This window comes from Lates calcarifer, linkage group LG4, assembly GCF_001640805.2.
Source record: "Lates calcarifer isolate ASB-BC8 linkage group LG4, TLL_Latcal_v3, whole genome shotgun sequence".
NCBI classification, from domain to species: domain Eukaryota; kingdom Metazoa; phylum Chordata; class Actinopteri; family Centropomidae; genus Lates; species Lates calcarifer.
Window position 1 is genome coordinate 3,023,955 of NC_066836.1, and position 24,232 is coordinate 3,048,186.

Here is a 24,232-nt window from a genome sequence, read left to right on the forward strand (position 1 = left end):
AAAAGGCTGCTTTTCCCTCCTCTACATCGCTGCTCTCAGCTCTCCATCCCCCCTTATTTTGGAGGTTTTTGTCTGTCCTGAGAAGCTGGAGGCCCCCAGGTTTTGCAGGCTTCCTCCATCCTGATCAAAGACACTTTCCTCCTCCTCCTCCTCCTCCTCCTCTTCCTCCCTCTCCGACACAAAAATCACTCCTGTTTCTCTCACCCTCCCTCCTTCCCTCTTCCTCTTTTTCCCCCACTCTCTTGATTCCCACTCTTTTTCTCGTAAGGAATGAATTGTAAATTCGAGAATTATGGCGGTGTTGCAGGGTTGAGGAGGTATTGCTGCAGTTCTCACGTTCTTCTTTTCCAAAAGGCTCCCCCATTTCCCTCCTCTCTCTAATGTTATCCCCCCCTTCACAGCACCACCTCCACCACCACCCGCCACCCTTCTCTTCATCTTAAGAATTGAATGAAACCCATCGAGTGCCGGAGAGCTTTTCAGCATCCCTCTGTTTCTTTTCGCTTTTTTTTTCCCAGGTCCAGCTGGTGAGCTCGGCGCTCCGTTTTGGCTTTCGGGGGTCTTTCGCGGCCTCCTCAAGGGCCCTGTTCTTCTTTTTTTTATCTTTCTCTCCTCCTTCTCCTCTTGTAGCCCCCCAACCCCACCCTCCTCAGTCCTACTCCTCGACCTCCACCCTGAAGCGAGGGTCTTGCAGAGGAGGGAAGCTCAAAATGAGGCTGGGGTTTTTATACCGTTCCTCCTTTTTTTCCACCATCTCCTTTAAGGGAGAGTTTTGCAAGGGGGTGAATTTTTTTTTAATGCCGTCCATTTTGAGGTTTATCAGAACCTGCACAATAGCCCTCGGCTTGTTAAGTCCTCCCCCCAAAAAAAGAAAAACTAAAGCAGTGAGTAGTGTGTTGCAGCTTTTCTGGCTAGAAGGGAGTCTATTGTGCTGTAAAAAGGAAAAAAAGCTCACAAAACCTGTGAAACAGAAAGAGAAAATGGTGTGAATGAGCAGTTCTCCCACCATTCATTTTCCTCTTCAGGCAGGCAAGGAAAAGAAGTGTTATTATGTGTCACAACAAGAAAAAAGTAAAGAGAATTCTTGCGCTTTTTGTTTCCTCAGAATTTGGGTAGAGGAGGAGGAGGGGGAGAAAAACGGGTCGAAAGAAAACAAATTAAATGTTTTTTCTTTCTCTTGTTCTTTGTGAATTTAATTGTTGCCGCTGCCTCTCCCTCTTGTCTCCTTTCTCTCCGAGTTTTCAGCCGTTTTTTTTATTTCTTTTAGATGTCTTCATTCCCCTTCTACATCTATGTTTCCCTCTCTTTTTTCAACTCTTTCTCCTGGTTTCTCTCTTTTTCCAGCTAATGGCTGGGTACCTGCAGCTATTAGTTATACTCAGATGATATTTTAAGGTGACATAAAGTCCATTTAAGCTCAAAAGGAGAAAAACTGCAAGAAAGGGATAAAATGTGTATTCGTCTTGAGAAACAGAAATGCCGCCCACATTTAAAAATCAACAGAAAAAGCAAGTCACATTACAAAATAGAACAAAGTGATACTCACTGAAATCTCCTTTTAACACTCCATTATCTTTTATATAAGTGAACATCAAACCTTCGCTCTGCATGAATACTTTCCATCACTGTTTTACATTTTCAAGGCCGCAGAAACAAGTCGTGAACACAACAAGAAGTTCATGTTGTGAACTTTTTAAGGAGTTCTGTATTTACATGTTCATTCAAATGGAGTGGCGTTCCTGTCCACCTGCCAAATGTAAATCCAGTATTCTTTCTCTTTTAGCTCCATTTTTGGTCTCTACCAACTCCGTATGTAGCCTGTATATGAAAAGAACTGAAGCAACGTTAGGTGGCTCTGTACAGAAAGTGTTCAGTGTTGTTTTAATTGTCAGCTCTCAGAGGAGTAGTTTCACTTGCACTTTGCTTATTAAGACTTCAGACTTGACTTGGGTCCATCTTCATTAAATTAAAAGTAATTCAAAAACTGATGGCACACCTCAGCTGGCCCACACTGTCTCTGTTCATCTCTAAGAGCATTATAATCTCATTGTAATATATCTCAGTGTGTAGTAATCTCCCTGGTGTTTGGCCAGAGGTCACTGAGCCGACTGCCGGCAGCCTCGCTCTTGTCAGCTGCAGGGCACCGTGCCAGCCTGGCACGAGGACCGGCCGACTGGCAAGTGAACTGGGGCCGCACCAACTCGCAAACAGGCATGTCAGATTTTGGCAGGGGCTGACAGAGCTGTGGTGGGCAACCTTCATGAGCTCAAAGGCTACAGGACGACTATCAAAGACCAACGAGGGGCTTTAAGATCGGTTTCTTTTAGGAAACGCTACAAACATGCGGGCCTGTGATTTCCTTCACAAAGTCCTCTCCAACAGTTTCTTTTCCCTCTTTATCTTTTTTCATCCTGACAACAAAACACCACCACCTAGCTGCTTCTAAGAGTGTGTGTGTGTGTGTGTGTGTGTGTGTGTGCACTTGTTTGTGCAAAGAGGATGAATGTAATCGCCTTTTGCTGATCTAAAGGGAGAAGGTATAAAACACCAGACTGACAGATGTTAGCTGGATTATCTTGGTGGAGCTTTGAACACCGTCCAACACCGTTTTATATGTGTGTGTGTGTGTGTGTGTTTCTGAATGTGTGTTCGTGCATGACAGGTGCCAAGGAGATTGATATTGCAGCGACTCTGGAGCACCTGCGGGACCAGAGGCCGGGAATGGTTCAGACCAAGGTAACACACACCTGAGTCCTGTTCACTTGTGCAGAAAAATCAGATTTGTGTGAGGCTGTGAAGGATACAACAATCAAATGTTTACACTGTAAAGACTCATTCAGTATTTGTGGTAATGACATAAAGTATGTGATGGAATGAAAAGCTCTGTTCACTCAGTGCTTCATCAGGCTGATGAAGAGACACAAGTGAAGGGATTAAACAACATGTTAATTAGTGAGCTTCTGAGGTGGAGATACACAGAGCCACTGCTCCTGCTGTTTATGCTAATGAGAGAGCTAAACACAACCTCCTCATCTAACTCTGGACACAGAAATGAATGAGTGGATTTCAAAATGTCAAAATAGTCTTTTAAGTTGTTTTTAAGTTCAGGTGAAGGCAGAGGTGGGAGGCAGGATGGTCAACCTGTAGTAATCTCATTACTCTCTGCTGTGAGGCTGCAGCATATTGCACAGTTTAAACTTGCCCGGTGCTACTTTTGCATCAGCACAAAACACAAGCAACAGTCGTTTTAAGCTGCTCTGTCAAATGACCAGACAGGAAGTAGATTCTGATCACTGATCTAACAACCAGATGTCAGGAAACGACACATTACATCAGTGGAACAACTGCAGTGTAATCTGCATGTAAAGCAGCTGATGGCAGCCCGTCACTGTCTGTGCTGAGGACACTGTCAGGAGAGTTTGTAAAGAAAGTTAGTCTGACTGACAAAGTCACAAAGGTCACCTTGTCGCTCTTGAATCTGATATTTAGTTGTCGACAGTTGCTGGGGATCAAACCTGCGACCTTCACAGTCTCTGTAACAATCAATCCCACCTCCATTAGAACTGTATTTTATCTGAAAGTCGTGGGTTAGCTGGTATTCTTTGTGCCCTGTTGTGAGAGGCTGGATTCGCTGGGGTTTTTTTTTTTCAGGGTGGGGGGGGCTCATTCCTCTGCATCAGGCAAGATCAATCGATTTCTGAAAAGTAATTGAGCAGGGATTACAGTCAGGTCTGCCCAGATCACAGAGGAATATGTATAGAATTCAGATGTGTGGTGATAATCTGCACTAACACCTGCTCCCACTGGAAGCAGAGTCTTACCTTTATGAACTGAATGAAAACCCAAGAATATCGGTTTGAAATTCTAAATACAGTTCCCTGGAGTTTTAATTATTTCTAATATATGGTTTTAATTATTCAGTGAGTGAATGATAAAAGATGATAAAAGTTCAGCACACAAAGACTCACACTGTGTGGGTTCAGAGGCCTCAGAGCTTTACCTAAAACAACCAGAGTCATCGCTCGTCACTCGGAAAGCAAGATGACGCCGGGCCGGTCTGGAAACTTCAATTACCAGCTGATCTCTGAACGTAATTAGAAAGAAAAACCAGGATGTGTGTAAAACATCGGCCGTATCGATCGGGGCTTTATTAAACCATGTATCCTAAGCAAACGGCTGTCACCGTGCTCCCTCGCCGTTCCTCGCACGTTGATTCCCCTCGTGGTCCGAGTCGCAGCCTCAGCACTGACTCTGATGAAGGAAGAGGTTTTTTGTTCCTGTAATCTTCCAGTTTCTGCAGCGATACAGTCGGCTAAATGTTTAATCTTCTAAACATGACTAAATGTGACTTTTCAAAGTAAAGCGCTTTCTAAAGTTCACCACAAAGGCATTCTAATGCAGATTACTGTGATGATGAATAATGCTGAATGTGCATCTTTACTACATGTCATCTCTAAATCAAAACAGATTCAGTTAGTGAAAGTAAACCTTAGTTCTACTGCGGACAGTGTTAATTTAGACAATAATAGATTTCCAGTTATATGTGAGAAGCCCCCACGACAACAGCCAGGCCCATAAAGAAACTGTTTCCCACTTTGTTGTGGAGTAAATCGAACTGAAACCAGGGGGGGATCAAAAGTGGGATTTTGTGGGACTTTGTTAACCAGCCAAAGCTGATACTCCAAGTTGTTTCTGCTGGAACTCCAGACTCATCATCTTGCCAAGGGCCTCTTTGGCAGCACTCTGCTGTCCAGAGTTTTGTTCCTACATGTGTGTTTCAACACTTTTCTCTCTCCCTGTCTCCTGTCTTTTCTCCTTTCTTTGTTTCCCTGCAGGATCAGTTTGAGTTTGCGTTGACGGCTGTTGCGGAGGAGGTGAACGCTATACTGAAAGCTCTTCCACAGTAGGAAGAGACACATGTCCTCCTGCTCCTCTCCTTCTTCTTCTTCCCCCCTGTCCTAACTGGCGGAGAGTCCCTGTTATTGTCCTTTCTTACGCTCGTTCCTTCAGTCATACTCTATTTTAACTCATCTTACGTCCTGTCTCCTCTCGTCCCCTCTCATTACTGTCTTTTGATTGTCACCGTCTCTTTTGTCTCATCTCCTCCTCTTCCTTTGTCCAATCATCTTTCCTCTCGTCTTCTCCTTTCACCTCCTCTTTATTCCACCCCTCGTCACCACCTTTCACTTCTCCTCGTCTCCTTCTCTCCTTCCATCTTAATAAACATTGTGCCAGGAACCCGTGGAATCAGTCTTGTACATAGATAGACCTTCCTTCTATTGTAATGATCCATGCAGCCTGTTTTCCAAAGTGACATTTCACTGCATTTAAACACATTTTGATAGATTGATAAAAATGTTTCTCTATCTTCTGTTAAGAGTATATTTATCATAGTTTCTGTTTCTAGATGAGCATTGACCTCATGTGCGTCAGTTGGGTAAAGCGAGGTTTGGCAATTAACATCACAATCTACCTGGATATAAGAGTTTTTGTCCTCTGAGCTGCCAGAAATGGTTTAGGAGGATCAAAAGCAGTTCAGTCCAAATGAAATAAATCAGTTTATGTCATTGTAAATTTAATGATGTTCACTGTGGATACTCGCCAAACCTGAGTGTTGTACTGAACTGATGCTCCGGCCTGGTCTTTGTTTTGAGTGCGTGTATGATGTTGATCATCATGTCTCTATCACAAAATCGTACTTGCGTCTGATTTTTAGTGCCCTGCTTTATGATATGTTCTCATACAGTATGCTAGAGTGTCACAGTGTAACTTGTCAGCGCCCAGTGTTGGTCAGTGAGGTATTTATCTCCTGTGAAGGCTTGTTTTTCCTAAAAGTAAGTGGTGAAACATTATAATAGAAGACACTGGTTATATGCCACTTATTTTAAGAAAAATAAATAAGACACTAATACTGGAAATGAGGTGAAATAACATGGATATGATTTTTTCAGTGTGTAATTTTTATCATTCTAGTAGAAGCAATATTGTGTTTCTTGAACTTGAATCATTATCTCTCGTGGACAACCAATATCGTGGCTTGTCAGTGAAGTAACACTAATGTCTGCCTTAATAAAAACACAGTAGATGGACTGGTAAATGTGTCTAGCCATCTGGAAACGAGGCTAGTGTGTAAATGCTTCATTTTAAAATGGGCCTTATTCCAGCGGATTAACCTGTGGATTAAAGGTTTGCTGTGCTGGTATTTAAAGAACATCCCTCTGATAAACACCGAAGAACATGGAGGACGTTACCCTCTGTCCAAAAGTTTATGACAGTCTTTAAATCACTTCAGCAGCAGTAATATTGTGTACCTTAAACTATGTCCCTATCTTAGAATGAACCACTGCAAAGAGGAATGAGGCCATTATAAAATAAAGTGTTTCGGACTAGTACCTTTATGATAAAAGGGGATAGTTTTGCTTCTGAATAGCAGTTCTTCTATGTAGCATTAATGGATGATTTGTACATGTTCAGTAGCTGAATCTGTCTTGCATTGAAATCTAGTTTTGCGGTGACACTCAGCTGGTTTTCCCAAAAGCATCTTGAAACTAACTGGGTTTTTGTTCTGCTGTACAGAATCTTGTAATTGATTACCATGTTGTATGGGAATAAGTGGAAATAAATAGCAGCAAACTACATTAGAACTATGAAGCCTTACAGCATGCATTCATGAATTGTCAGCAGTAATTAGATGTATATCTGTTTAGTATTTAAATGGGAAAACATTTTTACATTTGCTTTATTTAAGATTCATACCGCACTTGAATATGAGCATCAAACCCTTTTTTTCAGTTGAACAAAACACTACGTCCACGCTTTGGATAAACACGTCAATTACTAAAGATGACTTTGGGAAACCAGCTCATAGTTTGTATAAAATCAACATAGTTTCACTGCTTCCAATTGGCTGACAGTAAATTAACTATTTTAAATATTTTATCCATCAGATTCTAGATTTGTTTGTCCAGTCTTGCATCACAGTGCTACTAGTGCATGGCTGTTGATCCAGCAAACAAGTATGCTGTGTTTTTCTGTGGCCTCAATTTGATCTTAGCAAAAGTCTTCAAGCAAACAAAGCAAATGGTTTTATCTATTTACTTTATTTCTATTGCACGAGAAGCTCCAAGGACCTTATAAGTATAAAAGCCAAGGATTGTCATCTCTAAACTGTGCAGATCACGGTTAAAGTGAGCTGAAAGGTGGTGCAGTATCAATATGATGCAACACTGCAGCAAGCTGGTGTCATGTTGTTGGAATCGACTCCATTTTTCATCACAAAATTGAAACATGCTGCAAGAAATGCTCCTTATCAAAGCTCGTTTGATGTGGAACAGGATATAAATTTTTCTGCCTGTTAAAGAAACTGTCATGTATGTTTTAAAAATGTGGAAATGAGGGAAAATGCATTGAAGGAATTGAAGTTGTCGCATTCTGCTGGACATTTTTAATGGGAGTCAAAACTAAACTTGTCATAATAGGCTTTTTTTTTCTTCTTCTTTTGTTGCAATGCGGTCGCTAAATTTACCCCAATGCTGTTCTTTCTTTCACACACTCATCAAGTATCAATAGATGGCTGGTCTGTTGCATTAGCATTGTACATAAACAAAAAAAACAACAGAAGATATTTTGTTCTATTGGTGTAAACAGATTGTGAATAAAGTCTCATTGTCGATGCAGTACTGTAATGCACTCCTCACTTGTGAGCTTTGTGTCTTTTTTCCTAATTTATGCTCAGGACGTAATTATACACAATCATTTTCCCATCTGGGTGGGCGGCGAAACATCTGTTTTATAGAGACCTACATTTTAAATCGGATACGGTGTCGTAAAGTCAGACGTAATTCCAAGCGACTTACTGTGTTTCCAGCTCGAAGTTCAACTCATCTCAACTTTTTTTATCCTGCACTCATCAGTTAAAAGTTTTCTGAGAACACCTACTGTTCTCCTTGAGCAACTCTCTGCTTCTCATTCACAGTTTTATACTGTAAAAAGAAAATGGGTCCGAATCACTCCAGCTAGCTTAATAAAATTATACGCTAGGGCTCTGTGTAAGTTTTGGCTACTGCTACATAGCAAACATTAGCTTTAACAGCTGTTTACTTACCAGTCTAGAGGAACTGTAGTGAGTTCAGCATCAAACTTCATCCCTTTACTCACCAAGAGCCGTGTTGACCCATATTTTGCTTCTGTTTCTAGCTAACCGGCTAGCCCTAGCTCCTGTTTTGTAAACGTCATGAACGATGGTAAGTAAACAGCCGTCGCTAACGTTGGCTATGTAGCAAAAACATACATATTGTGGGTTGCATTCAAATTAATTTGAAAATAATATAATATTAGTTTGAATTTATGAAAAAAATGACAGTTCTACATGTTTAACAGTAACACTGTAGCAGAATTCAAACTCTTTTAACATATTAAGCTTTAGTTCGCTTCTGTTTTTGGCCTCAAAACTGAAAAGCTGAAAGATAAACAGCTACCTCTTTATTCTTCTGCTTTTAGGCGTGGTTAATATGATAGCAAAGATACCTCAACAGACACAACATACCATTCATTTAGAGATGTGTTTCCAGCCCAGAAAGTCCACTATTAACCCTCTAGCTCTGGTTTGGTCTCTACCAGCTCCTGAGACAAACATATCTCATTTCCACTCAGTATCATACCTAAACAGGTTGATTATGTGTGGTCTTAATCACTGCTTTAAACCTGCTGATGATAATCAGCTCTCCAATTCAAAAGCCTCTCTGTGGCCATAATGACGTATAAGATATATATATATATATATATATATACACAAGACACCAGCTCAGCATTATTATTCAACCAGCATCTTTTTAGATGAAACAGAGTGGATGAAAAGCTTTTTTAGGGTGCTTGTTGAGGTGAAACAGCAGCTTAGTATCGATTGCTGAGAAAACACTCTCGGTACATAAGCTTGTGTTGCTGGCCGGCAGTGTTGTCTTAGAGAGTAGAAAGTAGGGAAATCGATTTAGCACGACGCTGCTTTCTTTAATGATGGGTCATATAAGTAGATTTAGAGTGTCTAAGTGTTGTATTTTCGCACCAAGCTGCACCCAGACACCATCTTCTACCGTTCTGTACGCGAACTGAAAGCTGAAAGTGTTAGAATACACAACTAGTATTCAAAAGGTTTGTGTCCTGTATTTCTATCTGGTGTTTTTCTGTTGTATACTGTATTGTATAATGGTTCCAATAAGTTGCAATACAAACTGTAAACTCTGAAGCAAAATCATTAGGGTTCATCCCCTGGGGACCATGAATAACGACAGAATTTCATGAAAATCTGGTCAGTAATGAAGAAATCTTGCCGTTTGTCATGAGCAACAGCTGATTCATGATACTTCATGGCACTTTTTTCCCTCTGGTCCGAGTCGTTTCAGAACCTGCCATTACCTATGTTGTGTGCAGTAGTACTCGGTGTGTTCCTGCCTTTCACCGTTACCTGACATCTCTGCTGTTGTTAATAAATGTGCGCTTTATTCATTCAAAACATTTGTTGCCTCTGGACATAATCAAGTCAGTGATTATTTAGTTTCATAGAGACGTTACTTCCAGGAGATGCCTTTTGGATGTTCTGCCTTCCTGCTTTGCATCCTTGGTTGCAGAGTAAACTTCAGTTCACCTTTTGTACATTTGGGTTTACAACCTGTTTTTTTTTACATAAGGTTTCATTTGGCAGTGTACGCAAGAAAAGAAAAGCCTGAAGAGATTTTATTAAAAAAGAAAAAAAAAAATTTCTGCTGTAATTACTGAATTCATCGTGTTTTAAGGCGCCCATAAAACATTCTTGTTACATTTTAGCACCTATGGCCAGAAAGTCTGGGCAGCTCTATAGAAGATGAGTTGTAAATAGTCATTATTTTTAGTTATCATCATGTCATTTGCCTCTGCTGTTGAAACAGAACAATCACACAGAGAGACATGCATTTGCAAAAATTAAGTTTTCAGGAGTGAGGAGATGAATGTTTATTTTCTCTTTGACACGTAGGCATATTTGAAATTGTACAATGGGGATTTTAACAGGTTTTTAAGGGCCTGAGAGGTCATGAAACTCATTCAGCAAATAAATGACTGCAGGAACTTTAAATACAAGTGAAGCAGGAAAAAAACATAATTGCTTCGACTCTTTTTTTCCCCCCAGACAGAAGTATTGTGCACTGAGACTCACAGTAGTCTACTTTATTTTACATCTAAACAAGATGCCCAAGCATGCAGTTATAGTGCCATCGTGGCTATCATTCCCCACACCGCTTCAAGTAAAATATTGTCACTTATTCTCCTGGTAGCTAATGAGGTTCCCTGAAAGGCAGTAGTCACGTCTGTGTGGAGTTCAAAATCATCTGCTGCTATTTGTAAAGCCACGGAGTAGCTGTTCGCCGTGTCATTGCCGCTCTGCTAATGGGCCATTGTTATTCTCGCAGCGAGGAGAAATCAGAAAAGGCTTATTGCAGTTCACAGATGGATGCAGGAGTCTTGTTCCAAAATGAGACGTCCACACTTTCACAACAGCGGTTCAAATATTTTGTCCCTGTTCGTCAGCGTTTGACTGTGAATGGTGACACACACACATTTTCTGTCAGAGTTTTAACTGATTATTTATCTGAGGGTTTACTGAGCAAACATCAAATAAAACTCAGTCATAAAGACACAGCTGTAAAATCTCCCACCTGGGAGCTTCCAGCACTAACAGGCTCCTGTCGCTGAGCTGTCAGGGCTGAGGAACTTTCTAAAGGTCACATTTCTGTTTGCACATTCAGGTGAAGGGTTCAGACATCATAATCTAATTAAGATTTTACACTGCCTGCACACCCTGCTCCGTTATCTTGGCAGACCATTTTTGTTGATGTAACCCCCGCCCCTGGAGCAGCATAGCTGAGCTAATATGTTTTGTATTCCTGCCTTTACGACCAAACAGCAGACAGCTATCTTGACCAAACTGTCAAATTTGGTTTGCACTGCTGCTCTGAAAAACATTTTTGGGCCCATAGAGCGTGTGCACTCGAGTCCCTCTCCAAGGGAAGCCAAGTGAGGCCCGACTTCTTATCGGCTCCTCACACACATGAATGCAGCACGTCAAGAATTTCCAAATGTTATTGGACTGAATGGATCATCTCTGTTGATAAAAACAGTCACTTTGCAGGGTTGTGACGATCCAGTTGTCTTCTTACGACTCCTGTTCCAATGGCTGTCTATGGTAAAAATGCTTTTTGGGCCTTAGACAAGTGAAGAACACAGAACTGGGCCACTATGCCAAAATCCCTTCACAGCCCAGCCTCATTCCTGGCGGTTTGGGCTTCAGTCGTCCACTTGTATGATGAGGTTACCAACAGATCCAGCAGCCGTGAGCAGTATTCTGTTAGTCTGTCATTCACCCTTCATGATTTTCCCAGCCCGCCCCTGGACTTCCCTGCATTCTTTAAATGCCCTGAACCTGAGTGTGACAATCAGGAGGTCGTTTCACTGGTGTGAAATCTTCAGCATGAAGGTGAATGAGGGCAGTTTAAATCATTTGAGCCCAATTTTCTGTGATATATATATACAACCCAGTTTTGATCATGCAGCGTTCAGGTGCATTTGTATGGTGCTGTGCAGGATTTGAACAGCTGTCACTTCAACAAGCCCCTCAAAGAGACTTGAAGGAAATTATTAAAATGAAAAAAATAAATTCTTTAATTTAAATCACCCCTCAGATCTTTTCTCATTACTGCCTCGTCGAATTGGATTACTAATGGCCACGGCTGTGACTCTCAGCGCGCCACTTGGTCCTATCTCCCCTGCCTGGTTCACCCGTTGTGAGAACACTTCTGGTATTTAGTTGATCATTTTCATCGGTGTGGCACGTGCAGTGACCCCAATATCGCCCGCCGTCACTCATCATTAGCACCTTTATAAGCACGCGTCCAATGGCGGCCCTCACGGGGAATTTGACCATTTGCATAGAAAAATTGCTTTCCTCCACGCGACGAGAAAGGACTGTTTTGCATAATTACAAATGATGTGCGGCTGCTGGACCAGACTGACATGTGCACGTGGGAGAATAAGGAGGAGAATGGGAGTGTGATAGATATGATGTGTCGGTGGACACCAAGGACGATCACAGCTGAGAATGCTGGAGACTAAAAAAGGCTGAGACTGTTCTAAACACCCCAGTAATACTGATTTTAACCAATCAGGGGTTAAAGGTTTAAAGATTTTCACCTTAATTTTATGTTGGCAAACATCCAGAGAAAAGCATGTGGCTCTGTAGCTGCTAGATGTTCCCTGTTTGTCTTCAGCTTCTCTGTATCTCGTCTGTCTGATATGTGGTGCTGGGCAGGCTGCATCCCTGGGGCATGTTCCTGAATTTCAGAACTGAGGTTCGAGAAACCAGTCAGAACTTATTTCTAGTAGGACGTGGGGAACCCCATGTTCTGATTAATCATCAAATACAGGTTAACACCTGAGAACAAGGCGGTGACATGAACCTCGATGATCAAAGCAGCTAACGAAGCGTTTTCTCGTTCACTCTCAGCAGCTTCACTCTTTCAGACTGGAATTAAAAGCAGGAACCGTCTGAGTGAACACATCTGCTCTGCCTCAGTGTCCAACAGAAATCAGTCTTTACTCACATCTGAGAGAAGAGCCAGGACTCGTCACATCAAATGAAAATTTGATGCTCGGTTTGGATTCTGTTTGGTGTTGTTATGAAGCAGCTCCAAAGCGATGCAGCAATCTAAAACTCCAGCCACCCCGCCCCCGAAGGCTGGGACATATATTATGGAACAACTGAGTGAAACGAGTTCAGTAGCACTAATCAGTCCCCATGAGAGGAGTCAGTAGATCTCTGTCTGTCCTCAGCATTCACAGGTTTAATGTTTTTTATTAACATTCCACAACCAGCAGGACTTTCTGGGGTCTCGAATATAAAACATGGGCACTCATATATTCATGACAGATGAAAAAGTGATCAGTAACTTCCTCTAGTCTGCCACATAACCCCCATGAAAATCAGCAAATAAACAAGATTTAACATGTTAATTAGTGAGCTTTAGATGTGCTGCTGGTGTTAGTGTCTCATCTCAGCCAACTTTTTGTTCTGTGCAGAAACGTAATGTCTTTATAGCCAGGGAAAAGTGTTAGGGTGGAGGACAGGGTAGAGCCAGGTGCACCAGGCAGGTTGAGTTCTGCATAATGAAAACCATGATTAAAGATAGAAACGTGTGGCATACTGGTTTAAATTTTGAAGGGACAGGACAGGTTGATTTGTATGTGAACACAGTGTTCAGGAGACAGGGTTGGAATGGAGGGAAGTAACAGAAGAATTCACATCCTCAGCCTGTCACTCACTCTCAGCCATTTTCTTTCAAATCCTACCTGCAGCAGCGTTAAGACTGTGAGTGTTCAGACAGATGTTAGCCACCTCCTCAGTTCATCGACCGGCTCAAATCTACTGTCACGCCATGTCCTGTGTTTGCCAAATGTCTGAGCTCCGAGTTTTGCCACCGAGTAGAACTTTTCATCGATGCCGTTTCTCAGCCAACTTCCTCCTCTATCTGTTTCGCTCCGGTGGCCTTGGCAGCGGAGGTGAGGAGTGCTGAGCAGGGAATGAAGAAGAAGAAGAAGAAGAAGAAGACTTGAAGTGATAACAGAGCCGGAGATAAAACGGGCAGAGAAAACACACACAACGAGCAGCGGTGTGTTCAGACGGATGTGTTCAAGAGCTATTAGAGCCTGTCACAGTTGGCTTGTCACAGATCTGGTATGCACACACACACACACACATACACATGCATCCCAGCACCTTGCACAATCTTAATTCTCACAAGTGTACACACACTGGCTGACACACTCCCCACTATGGCAATCATGCACAGACACACACTTTCCTTTCTATGTGTCTCTCTCTATATCTCTCTCACACACAGACATGTGTCTGTGACAGCAGCAGCAGGTATTTTCAACGTGCAGACTTGAGCAATTTTCAAAGATAAGAGCTGCGACTGAGTGGCTCCTTCGCCATCTGGGTGGTGTGTGTGTGTGTGTGTGTGAAAGAGAGAGACTGGGACCACAGACTAAACACTTCTGTCTCTGCAAATGTCACCCAGTGTCGCAGTCGAGGGACACCTGTAGCCCTGTGTGCTGCATAAAAGGTGTCTGCAAGTTAAAAGTGTATTGTACAACTTTTTATTCTGAATTTTTGGAAGATAGTTTTTATCTCTGTACACAAAAATCTACTATTCAGGCTGTTTAATGAGAATAATATCTTTGAGACTAATTAGGTTTGTGATAACAATTTGCCCCCTGTGCATCTTCAGCATTCTACCCTGCATTTAAAATTGTTGTTATCACATTAGCAATACTTTCCCAAGGTAATTTATTTTAATTTGTTTAAGGTAATTAGGCAGCCTTTTGTTGTTATATACACATTTACAGTATGTATGGCATTGTGTGACCAACATGTCAGATTTAAATCACAGGCCACTCATCATGTATCATCCATACAAATACTGCTAACACTCACTTTCTGTTTTCATTATCGCAGGGGACAGACCCTCGCTGTTTCCTGATGTTGTTACTCTTGAAAAGACTAATGAGTGTGTATGTACGCCTGACTCAAACCACCTCAGGTGCATGTGAGGTTTTTAGCTTATTATGCCCAAGTTTTACCCAATTACTGCCCTTTTTATGGCTCCATTTCTTCAGACAGTGAGTAGAGAAAGATCTTTTTTTGCCCAGGATGATGAATGGCTAAAGGCATCATTTCCAGAGCGTATACTCTGTTTTGAATCATGTGCTGAATTTGGCCCAGTTCTGCAGTAGAAACTGTGCCGCGCCGACCACCTGCAGCTCCTGACAGACGGGTTTTTTCTCACAATCATGAGTCTTGACAGCCTTGTTTATTTTGTTGTACATTTTCATGAAATTATTTATAAACAAACAAGAAAATAATTTGACCCAAAATAGGTAGTGGGTAGGTACCCCTCGCATCAGCAGGGCCTTATTGTGTCAGTGAGAAATCTGCATTAACTCCATTTTGTACTCCAGGCCCCATATACCACCACACAGTTGACTGACTGAACCCCCAGGGCTCCATCTTTATCCACACAGAAATATCAGGCAGAAGCCTTTGTCCTGATGAGCAGCATTCAGTTCACATGTCAGGGAGCTGTGCACTGTATACGTAGCATCTGATGTAACTGTGTTGTAAAATCTCTTGGAGGAAAGTGGAGGTGGTGTGTGAGAGCAGCTTTGTCACCTTCTATCAGGCAGGAAGGCAGCTCTTTGATGCAGAGTGACCCAGCATGTCTTTCTCAGTAGTGAGGGAGAGAGTGGCTGCAGCACCTCTGTGCACTTCCAGCATGAAGCTAATAATGCTTCATTCAAACCTCACATTTGAAGCGTGAGGGTGATGTTCTTATCTTGCAGTGAGTTCAGCAGTGGAACTGGCTTCATTAGATTCACATCCTCACAAACAATCAGTGGTGAGGAAGTCAAAGATCGGAGGCCGGTGTGTTGTGTCAATGTTCCTGTGATTGTCCTAGTTAAAATTACAGCCCCAGTTACCTGCTTTCTTTTTGCTACACCCCTCCCATAGTCCTCCAGCAAAAAGGACACAATACATTGTTTGCCATTGTGGGGCCAGTGCAGAGAACAGCCTTGACTGAGATGTACAATCACAAGGTCCACAGGTTGATTGTGAAGCCAATCAGCTACAGGCAGAACTGAGGTTTAACAGTGGCTTGGAGGTGGGAAGGAGCTGTTTCAGCTGCAGCAGGAAAAACCTCTGGAGTGAACAGAGAAGTGGGGCTGGGAAAACCTTGGGAAGCTGGAAAGCAGACAGGAAGAGGCAGATGTGGAGTGGAGCTGCCGCCCTAGTGAGGGAAAGATGACTCTTCCTGATGTTGTCCAGGAGAAATCTACAGGAGCAGGCGAGTGTTTCAGTGTTTACTGAGAATGAATATCTTTGTATACAGAGCCAGCTCCTGTAATTTGCCAGTGTCTGAAATGCTGTCCACAAAGATGAATTTAATTGCCGAGGGGCAGAGCAAATATTTTGATATCCACCTCCTCCTGTAATATTAATCCTGTCCAAACGGGTCTTAACATTGTAAACTTTGTACAAGCTGCTGTGGCAATAATGTAATTAACTGTTGTCATGCCATTAAAACAGACTGAGAGAGAGAGTCAGTGTTAGAAAATGATAGAGTGATAGAGAGACAGACAGAGTGATGGAGGCTCCAGTCATCAGCATTTCAGATTCGCTCCTCCATGAGGAAACCAACCATCCATAATGCATCACATGTCTCTTAGCAACAGCTGGGAACCTAGCAACAGGATCTTAGCAACAGCAACAAACTGCCGCCTCCTCGTCTGCCGGCCAATGGGGGAGCAACGTGTCTGATGCAGCGCGGCCAATCGGGAGAAGCAGGGCCAGGTAAGAGAGGGGAAGTGGGTGTGTTTTCTCGCACAGCTGATTGGGCACACACACACACACACACACATGCATGTACTCACAGGACACTCACACTGTCAAACACACACACATATAGGCACTCAGTGAGCAGAAAGTCAGAAAACACATGCACTGAAAGCCGCCCAAGGTTGTTTAGCACACACACACACACACACACACAGACACAGACACACTCAGGGTAAATGCAGGACACACACCGTCAAGTTAACTACACACACACACAGTACATTAGCAGATGTAGGACACACACTCAGACTACTGGATCCTCTGTTTTTTGGCCACACTGTACTCACACTGTGTTCACTGTAATGAAGGACTGTGTGGCTCCATTCACACAGATAGTTTGGCTTTTTATTTGCTCTGGTTTTGAAATCTGTATCTGAGATTCAATCCATTACAGTTAGAGTGGACTGAATTCCACTGGTGGTTCTCACAGCATCAGAACATTTCATTTAATACATTCAACAGTTTTTTGTCATCAGTTTTCATTAAGGACTGTTTCTTTGGTAGAAAGCACTTCAATTAATAATTGCTGATGTGAGGTCTGTGGATTATCCAGTATAATTGGGACATTGTTTCCAGAAAACAATGAGATGACACTGCTCAATTTTTTAAATGTCTTTTTTGTTTTCAGTGCTACATATAAGATTCTACTCACCTTGTAGTGGGATGGAGGCAGAAATCTTTCACACAGACATCTCAGAGTGAAAGTAGTGAAAGTTTAATCTGCATGAACAAAGGCTTTAATAGTTTTGGATGACAGAGGAGATCTATCTTTTATCTTTACTTAGTAGAAATACCAAACAATAAAACAATCAAACTTAACAGACTGAGGCAGCAGTATTCAAGAACTTCTGTTTTCTTCACAGTAAAAATACTGTTTTTGTCAATGGAGTCTGGTAGTGATATATAATGATGTTTCTGATCAAACAGAAAGGATCTTACTCTTTAATATAAAGGTCTATCTCTGGAGGAACCCCATCCATAATCTCATAATCTGTTATATCTGGATACAATAGACTTTTGTCCCAATCAGTCATTTTTACCCAAAAACATGAGAAAATAAAATCCAGGTTCAAAACTGCCAGAGTTATCCTTTAAGTAAAAGAGGTGAATATTTTCGAATACCCTTTTCATCCTTTATAGGTAAAACTATAAAGTTAGCAAACACTCCTCTGTCCATCTCACAGTACTGCAGGGTTTTGAAAGGCTTCCCTCCTATCAGTTCTCTCTCTGTTTTTCTGGCGGCTAAAGCTAATATCACCCCTCCACACCGAGAGGACTCTATACACCCCAGGGCAAAAACAGAGAGTGAAAAAAAAGCTCCATCTTTAACTTTAAATGAGCTGTAATGGCGTCTCGGGCCCTTTTCCAAGATCCAATATGGCTTCGCATCCTGCAGACACACGGGGGCTTTTCAATTCCCGAGGCCAAAGGTGTGAGTATTATCTGGAGATTCATTCCCTGGGCTTAAATGGAAGAATGAAAAGTGAGGCTTAACTCACCTGCCTTTTTGTGAGCTCGACGCTGCTCATTCTTCATTCACTGCCAGGCAATCTTCAAACCAAGAGAGGAGGAGGAGGAAGAGTGCTTTTCAGTCAAGACGGCTTCTCCATTGTCAGGGAAAGCAGAGGTTGTTTGTAATCTGATTTGCCAACTTGATGTGTTTGGTGATGAGAAATGAAGGAATCATTTCCTCAATCATCCCCTTGGATTGATGTCTGAGTTAGAATTACTACAAACACAAAGAGGCAGCATGGTGATGGAGCATCCATATACTTTAGAAAAGGATACTCCACTAATCTACCCAAAGAAAAATCTTGTAAGCATCAAATACCCCCTGAAGGTTAGTAAGGTGGTGATTGGAACATATGGATCAAGAATGGAGCGATCGATTGAAGCAGTAGTTGGAGATTTTTCTATAAATCCAACTTTTGTGAATCCAAACTGACTACCATCTTCCATAAGGAAGCAAGCGAGCTACAAACATTTAGGAGCCACATTTCGAACCTACAGAGGGAATTTCCCCATTGCAGCAATTATATTTTCTGGATCTTAAAGTCATTTCATGTCTTATTAGTATGCAATTTTTTCTTTTTGCATGTCCTGTCACACCATGTTTTTGAACTCCTAACTCTTAAAAAAGAGGTGTTACAAATCTTAAAATATGTAGAGATGACACACGAAACGTCTTAAAAGTGGTATTTGTATTTGTATATGCACATTAAGTCAGTATGCAAAAGTCTCCTCAGGAATTACCCGTGTATTGGATGATTCTGCCGCACACTCCTCAAGCCAATAACTGCTAACATTTTATCCAGGATAAATGTCAAACATTCAGTAATCCAGCTTCTCAAATGTGAGTTTTGTTGCTTTATCAAGACTAAACAAATAGTCGATCAACAAAAGTAATAATGATAGTCAACCAAAAACTAATTATTAACAAACATAATCATTACTGGCAGCCTTACTCACAAGTAGCAAATATTTTATATATTCAGTTTCTGAGGATGAACCTCGCCTGAGTTGAGCCGAATGTCTCTACAAGCCTCAACACGCATGTCTATTTATAAAAGATAGTGTGTCTGCATGCATGTGGCCACATATGCTCGCACCTGTGTGTGTGGGCAGGCACCATTAGAATGTGTGACGAGCAGAAAAGCAACACACTAATTTAGATCAAGATCAGACAGCAGCGAGTCCCTCGACAAGTGATCTCCCACGGTGCAAAACTAAAAAATCTCTGCATCACTGTGGGGCCACATGAAGGTGAGTGAATCACCCATGGCACTTTAAATAAGTAATTAAAGGGAACTCGCTGTTGACATGACATGCAATCATCCAGGATCACGTTTGGACTTTTGGATATTTAATATTTAAACCTTTTCTCTCACCAAGGTGACTTGAATTTGAATTGCAAATCGCCTCGGGTCGCCGATGGACGCCGTGCCATTTCACAGGGATTCAGTGTTGTCTGGATGTGATTTTTGGAAAGGGAGAGAGGTGAAACAAATGACAGTGTAATGAAAGCCTGTCTGGACCAGGTGATGACCGGTGAAGGAAAACACATTCCTGTGAGAGAACAGCCGGTGAATTCCTCTCTCTGTTTTATATATAGAATGGGTTCTATTTGTTTCTGTGTTGGCCAAATGTTAGTGGATGAGTAAGTCACATTGTAGACAAAACTATATCTGACAAGGACCAATACTGAAAAGCTTAAAACAAACAAACAAAAAGCTCAGTATGAGAATAATAAAATGTCTTTGTCAGCCTGAACTCGTAGTAAAACAAAATGTCAGAATTAATTAGAACCGACTGATTCAGGGCTAAAATATGAGCACGATCTGCCCGGCTTATTTAAGTGAACTCAGATATCAGTAAAACCGACACTGTCACAAGCTGTGGAGGAGAACTGATTAAATTAAACTACAATCAGCTCAGGTCTTTCATCAGCGCCACAGGTGCCATCAGGTTTACAGTGGGAACAAATGAGAAAAGTGTGTTCAGAGATGAGGATCCTGTTTGTGTTAAAAGGAACAAAGTTAGTGAAGAACTGAGCTGATTGAAACGTGTGATACGTCTGCCCTGTGGGAGGAGACCGCAGGGCAGACACAGACTGTTTACATGTCTGACAGACTGAAGGAGCTGGAGAACACGACACCGTGACTTGAACTGGAATAGTTATTGGAAACTGAATGGATGGATGATACTCAATTTGTCACCAAAAATGTCGGAAATGCCGGTGTCCAATTTCCAAATAGTCGCCCAGTCCACATAATGTTATCTGCTGCAGCTGGTTTGCTTGTCACTCCTCCTGTTTTTCACCCAAATCCCGTGTGGGCAGCAGGAGCTCGGAGTGCAAATCAAAATTGTATTTTTTTTAAAAGTTGACATGTTGTCAAAATAAGTGTTGCTTGGTGGCTGGATGTATGCCGAAATAAAGAGCGGACCTGTTAGTGAGTAAACACCAAACTTCCTCTCTCTGTCTTTCCTCTTCCATTCGTCCTTTCTCAGTTCCTCTCACACCTTTACAATTTTTTACAACATACGTCTTCTTCTTTCTCTACATCTGTTTTCTTTTTCCTTTTTTCCCTTATTTTCCTTCAGAGTCTCTTTCTGCCTTTCTCTCCCATCTGCTCTGTCCTTAATTTTCCCTTTCACTCCTGTTCTCTCCGTTCTCTTTATTCAGTTCAATTTCTATTCAATTTCCTTTATTGGCATGAATGTTGGATGAGCGGCGATGCCGAATCAGTTGAATAGAAATAATACAAAATATCAACAACATAACAATAAATAGCTCTCCCTCCGTCTTTCTCCCTTTTGTCACACCTTGTCACATTTTTCTGGCTTCCTCTCTGTCTCTCTCTCTCTCTCACACACACACACACACAGCTTCCTCCCAGCCCTCTCAGGATTTTTTTCTCCATCACTGCTCAGATTAATCAGCAGCTTCCTGCCAGTGTCTGACAGTTTTCCCCTAGTTGGCCGGCCTCCAAATCAGACAGTGTTCGACACCAGCTCACTGTCCTGTCTATATGCCTGTCTGACTCTCACTCCCTCTCTCTACCTGTCTGTGTGAACATCTGTCTGTCTGCTTTATCCCAACTGGCCATAAGATGTCACTGCAGTTCTGTTGTATTTCGTATCATGGCTGAATGGAGACAGGATGCTCGTGTCCTTTAGTTTCTGCAGTATAAGCGACGTATACAACACCATGACAGTGTTTAGTCTTAAACATCATTGTATATATATATATATGTATATTTCCCTTGTGTCAACAAATCCCATGGAAAGACCAAACCCAACAATGCTTTAGTCCGTCTCGAATCCCTAGCCGGTCTGTGGCTTTTAGCTTCTAGCCCATTGATTCCAACTGAAGATAGAAATCTTTAGAAATGGGTCACAGACATACAGTTTACTTTTTGAAAAGGTTAAATAATTCTGTAAAGCAGCTCTTACTGAAGAACAAACGTTACTCAAACAGGGCTTCACAGACAGTACTTGTTAGTAGTCGTTGGTTTTATTGTTTTCTTAGGGTTTGTTGACAATAAGAAAAAATATTGTATATCAGAACTTACAAATAGCTCCTTTAAAACTGGATGATTTGCAGAATTTAAACCAACAACCGCTACAAACCTGCTTTCACTGCAGTTTGTGTCCATGTACACAAAATTAAATCTATTGATTTTATGTACATGGACACAAATCTACATCAAACTGCAAAGAGACTGGGCGGCATATATGCTCAGCCATGGAGATATATCCTACCCTCAGCCATCTACTGTTGGGTACGTGACCACCATGTTCAAGTGGGTAACATTTCGATTCAGAATAAGGTAATAAAAATCAACATCACAAACTCGGGGTCATTTCAGGCTAATTTCCAGCCATGACTCTTTGACTCAATAAATCAATGAATTTGTGTGTGCATTATTTAGTGAGAGATGTCTGTTCAGCAGTGCCACTGTGACAAAGGTTTCCACCCTGCACTTTGGTACAACTGAAAGGCTCAAATTAACGGCAAAGACTTTAAAGTTAAGTGGTTAGTTCAGGGGCTGTAGGTCATGCTCTCCTCTTAATCCTTGCCTACATTTCTCCAACCACATTCTGTCTGGGTCTCAGCTGTCTGTCTGCCTGCCTGTCTGCCTGTCTGCCTGCCTGTCTGTTCGCAGTGAGTCAGCATGTCAGTGGAAAGTCACCTTAATTTAGTCCAGAGGGAACCAGTGTCTGCTGCTGAATAACCGTCTCACATCCAACCTTGTGTTTCTTTTGGAGGCACCGTCAGCATGTTGACAACCATGTACACAAACAAACACACACATAGATACAAATACACATCAGCCTTAGCATGGAGAACCAAAACAGGAGTAAACAGTCAGTCTGGCTCTGTCCACTGACGACTGAAACAGCTTCGTATGTACAGACAGGAGGGTGGTCTCCATCTCTAACTCTCTGCAAAAAAAGCAAATAGCTGTATTTCCCCAGATGCTGTAGATGTGTTCGTACATGTACTGAACACTGCTGTTTTGCAGGGATACCATCACTGAAAGTTTGTGCATGCAGATGTGTGGCAGATTTTGTTCCAAATGGTTTGCAAAAGACTGAACTAAAGACATTTTACCAGTGTTGGACAAAACTGAGAAGCGTGTTCACTGAAAGCAGCGACTGGCTTCATGTGTGGAGTCTCTTTAAAGCTCTGTCTTCTCATTGCTTTCCAGTATTTACAGCTCACCCTGTCTCACTGCTCTCCGATGGCCAGTCAGAATGAACTTACATCTTTAGATTCTTATTGTACTATGAAGAAGTCATCGCTTACAGCATTCAACAGACATGGTTCTACTTTGTCTTTATTTTCTGCCTCTTTCCTGCTTCCTTTCCTCTTCACTCCTGCTCACACACACTCTTACTACTTTCACTCTCCCCCTCTCTCCCTCTCTCTCTCTCCTCACTTATTTAATTTGGTATCACATTAAGGCTCCGGAGGAGAAAGTTAATTACGCAGCATTTTGAATTATGAATTGTGATACAGTTTAGTAACATATTGCCTCATTTCTCACTGCAGACTGAAGCTGCGATGAGATTTTTCACAGTTACTTTGCAGGTATCAGAGGTGCCATGTTCACTGGGATCTTTCATATGAGTTGAATTTTTTATTAACTTGATATCATCTTATGTTAAAGCCCACATGACAGATGAAGGGCTTCATTCCAAAATACAATATTATATGAATTCATTATGGGAAGAAAGTTGATATCTGAAAATCCTCAGTCAGTATTTCTCACGGAGCAGTAAACCATAATATGGTTATCTGTAATGGCAGCTGTTGTTAAAAAAAAAAAAAAAGAAACAAGAGTAAAGAAAAGTTTTTTTTCCATTATATTGCAGTTTACCAAGCATACAAAAAACATTTTGTATTAACACTTTTGCACATAAAATGAATGATTTATTCTATACACAAAATTAGAGATAGCAGATCTATGTAACAGCATGTTCCCATGTTTTTGGGTGTAAATGACTGATATTGATAGACAGAGAGAGAGAGACTGTTCTATTAAAGAGTAACCACAAACATTGTTATACATCACTGCCAGACTCCATTGACAAAAACAGGAATTTTGCTGAGCAGAGCACGGATGTTGTTAGATCTGACAGTTTGTTTGTGTTACTGTGTGGTACTTTTACTTCAGTAAAGAATCTGAATCCACCATTGAAAGTCACACACGTGTCAATTATATGTCAATATCTACCATTTACATCCAAAAACATGGGACAATAAAGCCCCTGTTAAAAACATCCTTTAAACTGAGATCATCTGAAACATTTAAACAAACATAAGGACCCCCCAGTTACTCTGGATAATCCACAATAATAATATATCCACAGTTTTGAACAGTTAGTTCCAATGAAAACCGACTGCGAGGTCTTGGACATTCATACATTCCACTAGCAGTAAGTGAGAAATCATTTTTGGTTATTTAAGTGACCAAAGTTTAAGGTTGGAGTTTTAGTTGAGGATCCAGTTCAGTTCTGCTGATGCTTACAATTTAATGTTTAATGACAAATGCTCTCTGGTTTAGACCAAACCAAAACTCTGTGGTCTTCACAGTCCACATTCAGTTTGTACATATTATTATAAAGACGTGCACAACTTAAATATAAGTATGGATTTGTGGTGAGATCAGACTCCCACATTTTACACTCTATACTGTTCCTGACCCCCCTCCCTCTCTCCCTCCCTCCCTCCCTCTCTCTCTCTCTCTC

The 24,232-nt window shown here is 41.6% G+C and overlaps 1 protein-coding gene across 3 annotated transcripts in view; it reads left to right on the plus strand.

Annotated features, from left to right (window-relative positions):
* LOC108880939 (receptor-type tyrosine-protein phosphatase N2) overlaps nt 1-7,696 on the plus strand; it is a 178,760-nt gene extending 171,064 nt beyond the window's left edge. For all 3 annotated transcript variants that reach the window (XM_018672679.2, XM_051069788.1, XM_051069790.1), the window contains 2 exons: nt 2,663-2,736; nt 4,836-7,696. In XM_018672679.2, coding sequence (XP_018528195.1) covers nt 2,663-2,736; nt 4,836-4,907 — 146 coding nt within the window. In that variant the 3' untranslated portion in view covers nt 4,908-7,696. The remainder of the gene's footprint in view (nt 1-2,662; nt 2,737-4,835) is intronic.
* Nucleotides 7,697-24,232: the final 16,536 nt, after the last annotated feature.